Raw genomic sequence first — 13,787 nt, 5'->3', positions numbered from 1 at the left:
TTCTAGGTTCTTCCCCCTGGATCACCATTTTGTCAGAATAAAGGGGTTTCTTTCATTCTATTATTTTTTGAATGTGCCCATTTGACTACATTAAAATGTTGACAAACATCTTCAGGATAATGCAGAAACCAGTGACCTCACTGCGTTTCATCTCAAGTTCCCTTTGACTTTGGTATTTCTTTGTAGTCTGTTGATTTGCGCTTGGCTGGCTGAGCGCATACTTTTTAATGAATGATGTTGCAAATAGCATCATGTCATCTGCTGGCGTTTTTAAATGCAATGCATGACATAAATGAGAGAGAAAACAAAGGGTTGGAAGGTTGTTTTTCCTTTTTACATATTCTTCCCTATTTGTGCCCTTTGATTAACACTCATGCTGTATTTTCATCTGGTTAGAAAGGAAACAAGGACGAAGTACCCTGTGGTGGGCAGGGGATGGAAATGAGGTTGGATGGCTGGTTTTGTGCACGCTGCTTCATGCTCATCTCCGGTCAGATCTGTCCTGTGAGCACTTGCTCACTTTTTCCTATCCAGTAGGGCCAGGCTGCTGTAGCTCTGCTGTGAGAAGCAGAGCCTGTGTTCGCAACACACGGTTCCCAGAGAATTCCCAAGGGAAACCCCAGTCACCTCATGGGCACTGCAGGAGGGCCCAGGCCAGGGATCCCAGGGATCCCACGTGCTGAGGGCATCCAAGGGCTCCAGGGGGATCTGGTGTGCGCTGCCTGGTGCAGGCAGTGGTTACCCTCTGGGCTCCTGAAGGAGCTGGGTCCATCCCCTCCCTCGCTGCTGCAGCGCTGTGCTGTCCTCTCCTGAGGATGCCACCTTCCATCCCCCTGACAGTGCTTCCAGCCCCTCTCCTGCCTGCCTGGGGCTGGGACAGGGACTTTTTCCAACCAGCAGTTTCTAAATTGCCTGGTACAACAAAGCAAGGCTCTGATCTTGATTGCAGTCTCTGGGTTCTGCTGCAATAGAAAGGCTGGTCATGCTAACACTTGGCATTTATGTAACACTTCGAATCTTCAAAGCGCTTCCAAATGCTAATTCCTCCTTGGAACACCCCTCGGGCTAAGCATCACCCCCACTTTACCTGGAGAAAACCAGGGGACGCACAGAGAGCATATCAATGTCCCATTTGGGATTGGGATGCGAGGCTTTCCTGGTTCTCCACTGAACACCCAGACCATCCCACTGAACTTTATTATCTACCACCGCCTCTCCCTCGCAGTGCATCTCGTAATTGGGGTTAGAAGATAAAGGCAGAGCTGGGAAGCTGCAGGTGCTTCCCTTTCATTTAGAACGTCTCTGTCTGCTGCCGATGCTGTAATTAACTGTGGCTGGACACAGCAGGGTGCCTGTTCTGGAGGATGCTGCAGAAGCCTCCTGCCCGGACTCAGCCACGTGTGACCGGCTGCATCCCATCCACTTGGCTGCAGGAGGCCTCCTGGACTCACCAGTGCCAGGATGCCTTGTACCAAAGGGATGGAAGTGCTGAAATATGCACTGCCAGAGTCTCGTCATTGAAGAGGTTTATCATGAAGCTGGAAACTGGGAGACACAGAGCAGTAGTTGTTCTGCTCTGATGTGCTGTCCTCGCTGCGCATAAGCGTCTGCCCAGGGAGCTGCGGCTTCCCCACCTCCAAGGTAGAGTCAGAAAAGAGCTCAAACGGATCCCAAACCAACCAGCAAATGCACCTTGTCCCCATTGTCCCACAGAGCCATGCTGTCCATGAGCACGTCCGTGACCAGGGGACAGGCTGAGTGTGCCCAGCCATGCAGGGACACATCCATGTGCTCCTCGAGGGGAAGGCTTGCTGTCCACAGCACAGAGCGTGGTGGAGATGAGCCCTGTGACTCTGAGAGCACGGAGGGTTGATGGCAGTTTCTTGCTGCTGCCTCCCCAGGCCCGGCAAGATGGGCCATGGTGAGGAGTACGAGGTCTGTGCTCTCCAGCCTGTCGTGGCAAGTGCCTTGCAGGAGCCTCTGTGTGTCCCACCACCTCGCTCAAACCTTCCTCCGCTTGGTTCCTCTGGGTCAATGTCAGAGGGATTTCTGTGCTCACCTGAGTGCATGCAGCTCCTCCTCCCCTGGGGCCACCAGCTCAGGGCTGAGCCTCCAGCTCACAACAGCACCAGGGAAAAGGTTTTGCCTTTTCCCAGCTCTAAATCGCACATATTTTAGCTGGGCTGTGGTTGAATGAATGCTGCAGCACTGGCGCGTGTGTGCGGGGAGAGGGCACGGCCCGGCAGCGCTTCCTGGGGTTATAAAAAGCCTCTGCATCTCACAAGTGGATGCCACATGCCTCCTCCTCCGGGAAGAGGGACCTTTCAGGCTGTTTATAGCTCCTGGGGGGCAGGCAGAGGGGGTGCCTCTTGCAAGCTGCTATAAATCATGGATCAGAAGGTAACAGCTTGTCCTTCTACCCACCCCCAGGCACAGCGCCAGTGCTGCAGCTGCAGAGGGGTGAATGGCAGGACCCAGCCATGCCCCTGGGGGTCAGGAGGGGAATGGGGACCACCCCAGCATAAGGTCAGGAACCCACTGCCCTGCTCCCCATGGACCACACGCCACTGGTTGTGGCAAGGAGTGGCACTGTGCTTGGTGCATGGGATGAGGCTAATCCTCAGACTGAGGAAATCACTGCGTTTGCTTGAAGACAGGGGCAGGAACACTTCCTGCAGGTTGAAGCGGGGGCTCCTGCCCCTCTATTCTGCTCTCATGAGAGCACTGTCTGCAGTTCTGGTGTCTTCAACATAAGAAGGATATGGAGCTGTTGGAGCAAGTCCAGAGGAGGCCACGAGGATGATCAGAGGCTGGAGCAGCTCCTGTATGGAGGCAGGCTGAGAACATTGGGGCTGTTCAGCTGGGAGAAGAGAAGGCTTCGCAGAGACCTCAGAGCAGCTTCCAGTGTCTGAAGGGTGCTGCAAGGATGCTGGAGAGGGACTCTTCATCAGGGTCTGCAGTGCTAGGACAAGGGGTGATGGGTTCAAACTAAAACAGGGGAATTTCAGGCTAGATCTTAGGCAGAAGCTCTTCCCTGTGAGGGTGCTGAGGCGCTGGCACAGGGTGCCCAGAGAAGCTGTGGCTGCCACATCCCTGGCAGTGCTCAAGGCCAGGTTGGACACAGGGGCTTGGAGCAAGCTGCTCCAGTGGAAGGGGTCCCTGCCCGTGGCAGGGGTTGGAGCTGGAGGAGCTTTGAGGTCCCTTCCAGCACAAACCACTCTATGAGTCTAAGTTGTAATGGGGCCATCAAAGCTCTGCAGGGATGTGCCCAGCACTGGGTCCTGCCCCCAGCACAGCAAAAGCCTCCCTAAAACCTCCCATCTCCCAGACCATCCCCTGCTGTGTCCGAGGGCAGCAGCCAGCGGACACCTCCCTGCTCTCTCCACCGGGGGCTCCCAGGGAGGAGTGACCCAGGGCGACCAGGAGGGACCCGCAGCTGCACGGACCCACTGCTGCTTTTTGTCCTTCACCTCCTTCCCTTCCTGAGGTGTGCGGCAGCTGGTGGGCAAAGCCCAAACACTGGGAAGCCATGTACACCACTGCAGGAGGAGTGGTTCAGAGAGCTGTTTATTAGTCTGACGGGGAGCCGAGTGCTGTATTTTGCCCAAAACAGCCTTGTGCAGTCTCTCTGCTGGGTAACTTGAAGGCTTCAGCTATTCTGAAGTAGCTGGAGCAGAGTGGCGCCTACCCAGAAATAGAGAAGTATTTTTAAATGGAATTTATTCAGTGATTTTCCTTAAGACGGAATGTTATGTGTTTGTTGAAGCGTCATTAGAAGCAGCTGGCGGTGGAGCTGGGCCAGGCAGCAGCGAGTGGATGGAAACCACCCTCCCTGCACCCATGGAGGTCACCCTCACCTCCTCCTCCTGCTGCTGCTGCTGCTGCTGCTGCCTGGTCTCTGCACCAGCAGACAGTGCCCTGGAACCAAAGCCAGGCCGGTGGCTGCTGTAGGCTCCACTCCACCATCCTGCCATGGCTCTGGCTCTGCTTTCTGCTGCATTCATCCCTTTTTCCCTACAGTGCAGTGAAGAGCCACAGGACGGACCACCAGATCCTGCGTCACTGGGGTTTGTCTGATAAAGGCTGACTGCAGGGATGCAATTCTCACTTTTTAGGACAGGAAGATAAAGGATTCCCAAGTAGCACTACACCTGAACACCACCTAACAGACTTCTGGAGGCTGCTCTGAGCACTTCTCAGCTGTTCTTCATGCAGGTCTGATCACAGGTAAGCATCAGGTTTCAATTACCTCATTAAACACAGATGCAAATACACTGCTTGCAAGGGTGCATCACCTTTTAGTGTTCCCCGGTGCTTCTGGCAGTGTTGCAGCCCAGAGCAGAGCCCACAGCTTGGCCAGCACAGACAACCCAGCTATAAAACCACTGCTCGGGGGCTCTGAGTGTGGGTATGTAATAGACCACTGTGGAGGTCTCTGCTTTACTGGGGAGGAGCTGGCTCAGCTGTGTGCTGGTGTGGTTGGTCATGGTGTGGTTTTGGGGGGCCGGTTTGAGTTTGCTTCCCACCACCTTCTGCTTGTGGAGCACTGCTCCTTGTGGAATGGGGTCTGGAGAGCAGGATCCAGGCTGCTGGTGAGCCCAGTGAAGAGCAGTGTTGTGGAAAGGCACAGTGGAGCTGGAGTGCTTGGGGTAGCTACTCCATGTGGGCAGACCAGATTCCATGTCTGCAGGCATCTGGGAGCCATGGCCCAGGTGAGTGTCCCTCAAGGCTCATCCCTGCTGGTGGTTGTTCTCTAAGAATGGTCCATTGCCCTCACATGGCTTCTTCCCCACTGTGTGTGTCCAGTGGTGCTTGGGCAGTTCTGCTGTGGCTGCTGCTCTGCTCCCTGCCCAGGACACACGTGTTCCAGCTCCACTCGGGCTGCTCTGCCTGGGATGAGCCAGAGCAGTTTTGCCTCCCCAGGTAAAACTCAGCCCTCGGGAATTCCCCGCTTTGAAGCGCTTTTTCCTGGTTTTTGTTTCTTTGTGACTTCAAGACTTTTGTGCTTACTCAGGGCTCTTCCTTGCCCGGGTCGGAGTCTCGGGGCTGAGGTGGGTGCTGGCTAAGCCGCTTTCATCAGGACCTGCGCTGCTCTGGGGGCGCTGAGCTCAGCCCGCAGGAATGCGGCCCCGCTCCCACCGAGCGCCGCAGCGAGACCTCCCCGCTGCCTCCCTGAGAGCTGGGCTCCTCCCGGGGACGGGGAGGCGCGGGGGCAGCCCCGCACCGTGTAACCGGTGAGCGCCGGTCAGCGGGGGGGATCAGCGGGGACTGTCCTGCGCCTCCCGCGGAAGGGGGCGGCTGGCGCGGCGGCAGGGAGCCCCGTCGGCCCCTCGGTGGAGGGGGATGATGCGCCGCGACTTCGCGTCTTGCTTCAACTCTAATTAGATGCTCACAGCTCCCCATGGGAGACGTTAAATGCGCTTCAAACAAGGGAGGATGTTTGTATCTTAACAGACATCAGAGAATCCAGCCATGAGCTAAGCCCACACAAAATCAGGCTTCCCTTAGCTGCTGCATGCATGTCTAACAGCTTTTGCCACGATACCGGCGTCATTTCTGCTGTGTCCCAATCCCTGAGCCTCTATGGGGTGAACTGACAACAGGTTTCAGTCCTCTTTGTAACAAGAAGTTTGGATGGAGGATGAGAGATGATTAAGAACCCTCATGGCAGGGTTTGCTCACCAGGGGCTGGTGGTGATCAGCACCTCTGAATACATCAAAGGTAAAAAGCAACTGAGAAGCTGAAGGACAGTACTCCTCACACCACCTCGTTCACTGGGGTGATGCCAATACCTTTCCCACCATTAAGTCTTGCAACTAGTAACTCCTTCCCTTCTTTCTCTCTGCATCCAAGAGGTGTCTACATGTGAGTGAGTTTTTCCTACTGCAGCTCCAAAATGAAACCTTGTCATTAGCTTGTAAGCAAGCAGCTCTGTTTATGACTCCATGCAGCACAGTTTTGCTCCTGCCTTTACTTGCTGGCCTCTTCATCACGCACAGCACCTGCTCTAACTCCTTTAAGTTACCAACCTTCTTGACCTGATGCTCTGATCTTTCTGCTTGCTACTCCCACACAGAAGCAAGTTTTATGCTTGTGTCCTTGTTTTTAAGCTTCTACCTTTTTCCTTTACTTCCTTCATATCCAGCTTGCCCTCTCATCCCTGACCTCTTGCCCTTCTTTGTGGCCCCTGATGCTGCTCAGGCCCCTTTTTTCTTTTCTCCAGCAGTGACCCACAGACCTTGCTTTAAGATTCTGTGTGTGCTCAGAATACAGCACAGTGGGGAATAGCAGGGTTTGGGCATTGCTGCAGCTCTTCCTCATCCTGATCTGCGCCTACCCTCTGCTTTCATGAGGAGGAGGACTGCAGTGCTTGCTTGAGGAGGAAGCAAAACACAACCAAACATTTTTCAGCAAAACTTGCAGGTGGAAACATGCCTTCAAAGCCTTGCTGTCCACTTCCCAATGGCTTTTCTGTCCTTCTTTGTACATACCCTGCCTTGTTGCAATACATCTTAACCAACATTACACTCCTCAGGGCAAGGACTGTCTTTGTTGTGCAAAGCCTCCTGCAGCTTCCAACAGTCGCTTGGTATTGCTGATGTGGGGAGGAGGGTGGAGAGAGGCTCTGTTCTTGAAAGACAGATGCCATTATAATACAGTGGAACAGTCTGAAGCAAAGCATAGTGCAGTGATGCTCCAGATCATGAAACTTACTGATTTCACTGTTGAATGCAAAATGATTATTGTATTTTTAGCAAGACTTGTGCTAGCTGTGGGAAAGAAGCCCACACTGACATGCGAGTGCAGCATGAATGCTGCTGTGCTGGCACAGCTGCAGCTCATCCATCCATCCATCCTGCTGCTGTCCAGTGCTCACAGCTCTGCTGCCTGCCCCCAGTGCTGGAGTGAGAGGGGTATGGCTTGGAGACAGGTCAACACCACCTGGAGTGTCCCTGCTTGGGGTGTTTAGTGTGGGAAGGTTGACCTGGGTTGTTCAGAACAAGTAGGAAATGCAGAAAGGCTGTTCGGAAGTCTTTTCTTTGCAAGATTTATCTGCATAGGGACATAAAGAGAAGGCCATACCTATATCTCTGAGTGTGGGGTACCCCTGCAGCAAGCCTAAATCACAGCCTCTGCATGCTGACCACGGCTTTGCATGGGACTGTGGGGTGAAAGGATGAGTTTCACCCCTGCTGCAGCCCCAAGGGTTTTAGTGAGCAGCAAACCCAGCCAAGAGCACAGTGGAGGGTGGGATCATTCCAAGGGGAAGATTACAGGGCCAGGGCAGACCTGTTGTGTTTTGGCAGCACCTGTAAGTAACTGTAAGGGATGGAAAGTCGCTTTGCTCGTCTCGCAGCCATGGTGCTCGCACTTGTGTTCCCTCATTGCTGCTTTGAACTTCACTTCCTCTTTGTTCCCCTAATCAAAAGAAAATGACCTCAATTAAGGTATCTGGCACAGCAGCGTTTGTGTCATATGGAGACTGCTGTGTGCCTTTGGAAAAGCAGCAATGCTGGGGCCTGAGTCACATGGGGCTGACAAGAAAAAGGGGTGGATCGAGCTTCCCGAGTGTAGTGAGAGCCCAGTTTGATTCATGCAAATCAGGGGTTTTGTGTAATGTGAGCTCCACCTGTTTGAGATAGGATGGGAGACTGACACGGACCTTTTCATAGCGCTTTGGAAATGGAAAGGGCGTCTCTGTGGCGGAGTGTTTACCCAGGCGTGCTCATACATGTTTGCATGGAGGAACACGCATCTCCTACGTGTGCTTACGGTGAGCCCCAGGAACCTGCACAAGCAGCGTCTGTCGTGACAGAAATTGCTCTTGGCACACGAAGGCTGCTCGGTTGGTTGGGGGTCTGTGCTGTGTGTTCTTAGCCTCCAGCCTTCTGAGCTGCTGTCCTGGTATTTGGAGAGCAAATTTTAATAAACACAATAGATTAGTCTATCGAGAATGTTGAGCTTTAGAAGCACCGGCTGTGGATTACCAGCAGATAGCCTTGGCAGAATGGAGGCAGAAAGCTTAGATTAAGTCCCACTCAACAAAACCACATCTAATAGTGGAAATATACTGATATCATGGAAGGTGAAAGAAGAGGGATTTTAACTCCTGTTCTGTGTGCTTGATACAAACAGGTACCAGGAGATGCAGTCACTGTGCTGATGTATTTTGCACTAAACCTACTCTGTTTTTTCCCTTGGAAGCAAAGATGAGTCACAGGTGCTCAGCTGGGGCTGGGCTCGGTGAGTGAACAAGGCACTCTCCAGTAAGGTACCAGTCTGGGGTCGCTGGTGGGGATCAGTGGGGACGGGCTGTCCTGGGGAGGTACCGCGGGCGCAGGTTTGTGTGAGTGCTGAGGGGATGCAGTCCCGAATTGAAGCTGAATGCAGCAGCTGGAACCCATGTCCTGTAGAGCCCTGCGGTGCAGAGCAAAGCCCCTTGACCAGGGTGACCAGGGCTGCGGCCCGGCTTCTTCTGCTCTGCCCCCTGGCAAACCTCTGCTCCGCCTGATGGAGGCATTGCTGCTCTGAGCTCCCTGAGCACAGGCGAGAGATGGCAAATGAGCTGCGGATGGGGCCACTGGCGGCTCTCAGTAGGGCCCTGTCTGTTAAACATGAAAAGCAAACCCAGATTGGTCAAAAGGGCCTGGAAGGAAGCAGGAGTTACAAACAGGGACTGAAAGCTAAAGAGAGAAAATCTTAATTAGATCTCCACAACCTGTAGAGGAACATATTTGGATTAAAATGAAACGGAGCTTTGTACTCTCTGGATTCAGTGCAAGAATGGAAGAATTATTCACATTTGCTATTTGTGAAGCTGGATTGCTTTTTCTGTGAACTTGTCTTTTTAACTTCTCACCTTGTCAGAAAGCTGTGAAAAGCTGCTGGGATGGTGTATTTGGGGTAGTTCTTATCGCAGCGCATAGCAGAACCATTTCCATGGTTTCAGAACATGGGCAGAGTTCCCTATTTAATCTGATCCTCCCCACGTTAACTCCTTTCCTGTGGCAAGTCGGTCTGTCCACCCTTCACCCACCTGCCTCATCGTTCACTACCGCTGATATTTTCTCTTTGTGAATATCTATCAATATTTAATAGGGTGGTGTCAGTGTTGCTGTAAGATGAGAGGAACTACCAGAAACCTTGCATTATGCATTGTGTGGCTGGGGGAAGCTGGGCAGAGTTTTCTTTTGGACCCAGAGCTCTTGGAGTTGATCTCCAGGGGCCGCAGCGAGAACTCCCGGTAATGGAAGAGCCCCAGAAGAAGCTCGGTGCTCGGCACGAGGGGAGGCCCCGCAAAGTGAGGTTCAAAATATCATCTGCCTACAGCGGCCGGGTGTTGAAGCAGGTCTTTGAGGACGGGCAGGAGCTGGAGCTCCCGGCCAAGGAGCACTCCCGGCTCTTCGTGCGGCACTGCTTCGAGCCGGGGGACCATTGTGCTGCGGAGCTGCCCGAGCGCAGGCTGCTCCCGCCGGCCAAGCTGAGCGCGCAGCGGGTCAGTATATTCAAAGAGGGGCAGACGCTGGGCCTGGGCAGCGCCTCGCCTCGGCTCGACCGCCCGCCCGCAGACAGCTCCTGCCAGGTAAGTGCTGCCGCCCCGCCGGGACCGGCGGCAGGGAGCCCACCCCGGCACGGGACAGCAGCCTCGGGCTGAGCCTCGCTCAAGCAAAGCGCGTTCGGTCAGGCCAGGACTTAAAGGGGTCTGTACCCCTTACTAAGGGGTCTGTACCTCCTTACCCCGCACACGCTGTGCTCTGCTCGCTGCTAATGGCAGGAGCTGTGTGCTCGGCAGCAGCCAGCAGCAAGCGAACAGCATCTGCTGGGCTCCAGCTTCTCAGTGGGTCCGTTTGCGTGTCTCCGTTTTGCAGACCAGTATTTCCATATATATAAGTATCTGTACATAGTAATCCCGATGCATCTAACCCAGGCAAATGTAAGGTGGATATTAATTAGCTGTATCTAAGACACTGAAGGTGCATGACTTCAGCTGGCAAAAAGGTTAGTGTAAACAGTGTGTACCGGTGAGACTGAGCCAGGCATCTGCATCCCCTGGCAGATCAGAATTCCCCTTTGGCTACTTTGGAAATCCCAGCTTAGTTTCACTGAATGTTTTGTTAGCATATAATTAATGCCATTGATACAGAAGTGTCTCTTTATTCCTACTATAAAGCCAGTACATGTGTAATACATGCTAAATCGGTTAATACACATGGGTTATGCTCATTTTCTTACACAGGTAGGAAACCCGTGTATTCAAACTACATTTAATTGATATATTGGACATCTACTTAAACTGAAAACACCACACCACCATGACTCCTGCCAGCAGCCAGAGCACCAATGTGATCTTATCCACACATGAATTTGTTCTGCATTCCTCAGGAATGCTCACCTCTATTCCCTGGCTTCCATAACCATAAATACCTTGAGTAATCACAGTGCCCAGTATCAGTGTTGTTTAGTATCAACATGCATTCGGTCTGTGGAGACACCGAGTCTGTGTAACAGCAGTGAGGCTTTAAAGCCTTCTTTAAAGGGGCAGGATCTGGCCTCACCGGCCCCATTCCCAATATGCAGTGGGTGATGTTTCCCAAGAGAGCCGCTGGCCCATGCGACCCTGGCAGGGTGTTTCCCTATGGGAATGTCTCCTGCTTCGCTGCTTGACACAGGTACTTAAAAAGAGGGAAATAGGAAGAGTGTGTAAAGCAATAGGCTGTGGGAGCTGCCACCTGATCCTCAGTGCTAGAGGGGAGAGGTCCAGGTAGCAAAGCGCTGTGTTCAGAGGCGAGCTCACCCGTACCACGCTTTGCTTTCAAATCACTAGAATACAAACCCAAGTGAGCCCAGGGATGGTTGTTTAGGCTGGCTCCTCTGTATCAGGAACAGTTCAGCATTAGATAATGAGGATGGTTTATGATCTGACCCTTTTTCCAGCATTAATTACACAGAAAAGCTTTATTTTAAATCTGAAAAACCCCATCAAAGGCTGCAGAATAGGTCACTTTCATGGGGAATTTCTACTTCTGGCAACAGCCATGAAAGCCCCCTCTGGCTCCCCCACCCTCCAACTACTCAACCTTCAAAGCAACAGGTCAGTCCCCAGTTCAGGGGTTGCTTTTCCGTTGGTGCCAACACCACTGCTCTTAGAATTGTGCCTTCGTTTTTCTCTTGCATATGGGTTGGAATGAGAACTTGCATCCTGAGAGCCTTCCCCACCCAGAAGGGGACATTCAAGTGAGGTTCCTAAGGCCTGACCAAAGTCCTGGTCCGATCTGTGGCCCATCTCTCTGGGCCCTGTCCTGCTCCCTGCTCTGGGTGGTGGGGAGGGGGGTCATGCCACAGTGCCAGCCGAGCCCATGACCAGATAGAGGGGATGGTCTGGAAGCCTGGGGACCACCGGTGGTTGTAGAGTGTATTTGTACAGGTGAGACTGATAAGATCCTTCTCCAGCCTTCCCCAGTTCTAGACTTTGGCAAGATCATCATCTACACAAACAACCTGAAAATCATCCGTGCACCGATGGACCAGAAAGAGCTCATGAGAAGAATCATCCAGACTGAGGGAATAAACGACTGGGCCTTCATATACCGGGAAAAGAAAGAAAGATTTGGTGGTGGACATAGAAAAGATGTGGAAAAAAAGGTTGTCTGCAACCAGTATGTGCAGGTAAGAGAATGGCAAGTGTTATTTTTCTCCTAAGGCTGTTGGGTTTTACAGTTGAGTATTTCCAGCCAAGCCCCATCTATTCCTGCATCTGGCACTTAACTAAATTTGGATGAAAAGCGTGGCTTTGTTCCTGTTTCCATTTGGGAGATAACTGACCAATGCTGCACTGCAGCATGTGCTCTGGAGGCCACTGTCCTCTTTCCAGATGCTCAAGTCTCCTACTTGAGTCTTCCCCTGGAGGCTGCTGACGTTGATGTAGCTTGGCTTAGGTCCATCCTTTGTCACCCTCTTCCACTGGAATAAGAGCAGGCCAGGGTTTCTCCAGCCTGACCAGGCTAAACACAGCTGCTCTGTGGCTGAGACTGCTGGAGGCTAACATTTTAATCAGTCGAAATAAGGTTGTGCCTTCCACTTGTTTCTCATGGATTAGTCTTTGTTGGTCAGAATCCCAATTAGTCCGACCATAATTTGATCCCACAAAACATTGTGTTGTCGTGAAGGGCAAACATGAAGCATTCCAGTTTCACAGATCTGAGACCAATCTGGTGCAGGTCACCCTGGTCCTCCTGCACCCCTGAAAATTGCCTGTGGCTTCATGCATAAAGACCCCGCAACAGCCCTGAGAAACCGAGGAGCAACACTGGCCTTTGCCAGCTTTGAAGGAAACATGTTCAGAGTAAGAGCTTTAACAAGAGCCAAGGTTCATCTACTGAGGACCTATCTGAGCCATCAAAAATCACCTCGAGTTTGAGAGAATACATGTGGAGAGGGACCTCCATAAGGTAACTGCCTTCCTCCAGTCGCCCTCACTGAGGAGCACGCTTTGGAGGACAGCAGCTCCTGTAAGGCATTGTTCTGGAGAAACTTGTTAACCTCGGAAGGACTTATGTTCTTGATGTTTGGGAACAAAAAGTAAAACTTGAAGGTCCTAAACCTATTTTTCAAGAAAAATGTTGGACTTACTCTAGTGTTAGGAGCATTCATTTAAAGATGACCAAACCACAACAAGGTTATTCTTTCGAGAGCTGAATTAATTTGGATGATCAAATTCATAAGCAGGCACCAATATGAAGCGTATCAGGCACCAATTCCCTGTGTCTTAGTTAAACCCTCGTTCTATAGTGCCATGTAAAGTAGAATGGCTGTGCAGGAACAATGCAGGACTCTGAACAGAGTGAACCTGCACTGTGCTGTACTCTTCCTGGTGCAGGTATTCGATATCTCTGGGCTCTGTGGGAGCACTGGATTTTGAGCTGGGATCTGAAAGAAGAGGTCTGGCACCCCGGAGGGATGTGCAGGCACAAGGGACAGCTTGAAAGCAGCTGAGCCTGTCAGTGGTCAGGGATGTGTGGGGAGAGGGCAAGGACAGATGCTCAGAGAATGAAGCTCCAAACTGAGGATGCGGAGCCTGGAGGAGGGATGTGTTAAATGTCAGGAAGCCAGGTGCTGTGCAGAGCCTGGCAGGAGAAACATGAGTTTGAATGTATTGTTGTGAGCTCTGTCACGTTAACTTCTCATCTTCTAGAAGTATCCGCAAATTGTCCCCTTGAAGATCTTGCTGTTGAGAACTGAGCGTTACTGGCAGAGTGGCATGTGAGGAGCAACGACTACTTACAAGACCACAAGACAGCAACTCTCTCTTTCAAGCGTGTTACTGACTTTGACATCTGATATCCAGTAACAGATCTTTCTTGTGATCTGTCTCTTTCAGGAAGGAGATGACGAACATGGGTGCTCCCAGTGTAAGGGGTCGGGCTCTGCCCCTTGCTCCCTGTGCCATGGAAGCAAGTTTTCAATGCTGGCAAACAGGTTCAGAGAGTCCTACCGGGCCCTGCGCTGCCCGGCGTGCAAGGAAAGCGGCGTGCAGCCCTGCCACATCTGTGCTGCCTGACCAGCACCGCCGCTGCGACCTGCTGCGGAGACTGAGCTGTTCCACCCGCAGACAGCCCTGCTGTAACGCAGGGTTTAGGAGGTGGGAAAGGCACATTGCGCACATCTCACTGTGGATGTGAATCCTGCGCCTCTGCTACCAACTGTCCCTCCTGTCTGCACCTGCCTGCCCTCTGAATCAGCCCAGACCCCAGGGGCTGCAGGGTGGATGTATGCCAGGTCGGGTTCC

At 52.4% G+C, this 13,787-nt stretch overlaps 1 protein-coding gene across 1 annotated transcript; it reads left to right on the top strand.

Moving 5' to 3' along the window:
* The first annotated feature begins 8,317 nt into the window (after positions 1-8,317).
* On the top strand, positions 8,318-13,576 carry GRXCR2 (glutaredoxin and cysteine rich domain containing 2). The gene is made up of 3 exons (XM_061457158.1): positions 8,318-9,584; positions 11,453-11,668; positions 13,380-13,576. Exons 1-3 carry the CDS (start codon positions 9,153-9,155, stop codon positions 13,557-13,559), a joined length of 828 nt encoding a protein of 275 aa, XP_061313142.1. The 5' UTR covers positions 8,318-9,152; the 3' UTR covers positions 13,560-13,576.
* Positions 13,577-13,787: the final 211 nt, after the last annotated feature.

The sequence above is a fragment of the Pezoporus flaviventris genome, unplaced genomic scaffold (genome assembly GCF_033815535.1).
Source record: "Pezoporus flaviventris isolate CSIRO_AGI_PZ_B2104156 unplaced genomic scaffold, CSIRO_AGI_Pfla_v1 ptg000023l, whole genome shotgun sequence".
NCBI lineage: Eukaryota > Metazoa > Chordata > Aves > Psittaciformes > Psittacidae > Pezoporus > Pezoporus flaviventris.
This window is presented reverse-complemented; position numbering and strand designations above follow the sequence as displayed.

Excerpts from the sequence above, each read along its gene's own strand:
- GRXCR2 (XM_061457158.1), top strand. The coding sequence starts at position 9,153 with ATGCATTGTGTGGCTGGGGGAAGCTGGGCAGAGTTTTCTTTTGGACCC. Across the intron at positions 9,585-11,452 it reads CCGCAGACAGCTCCTGCCAG|CCTTCCCCAGTTCTAGACTT; the intron begins GTAAGTGCTGCC and ends ATCCTTCTCCAG. Across the intron at positions 11,669-13,379 it reads TCTGCAACCAGTATGTGCAG|GAAGGAGATGACGAACATGG; the intron begins GTAAGAGAATGG and ends TGTCTCTTTCAG.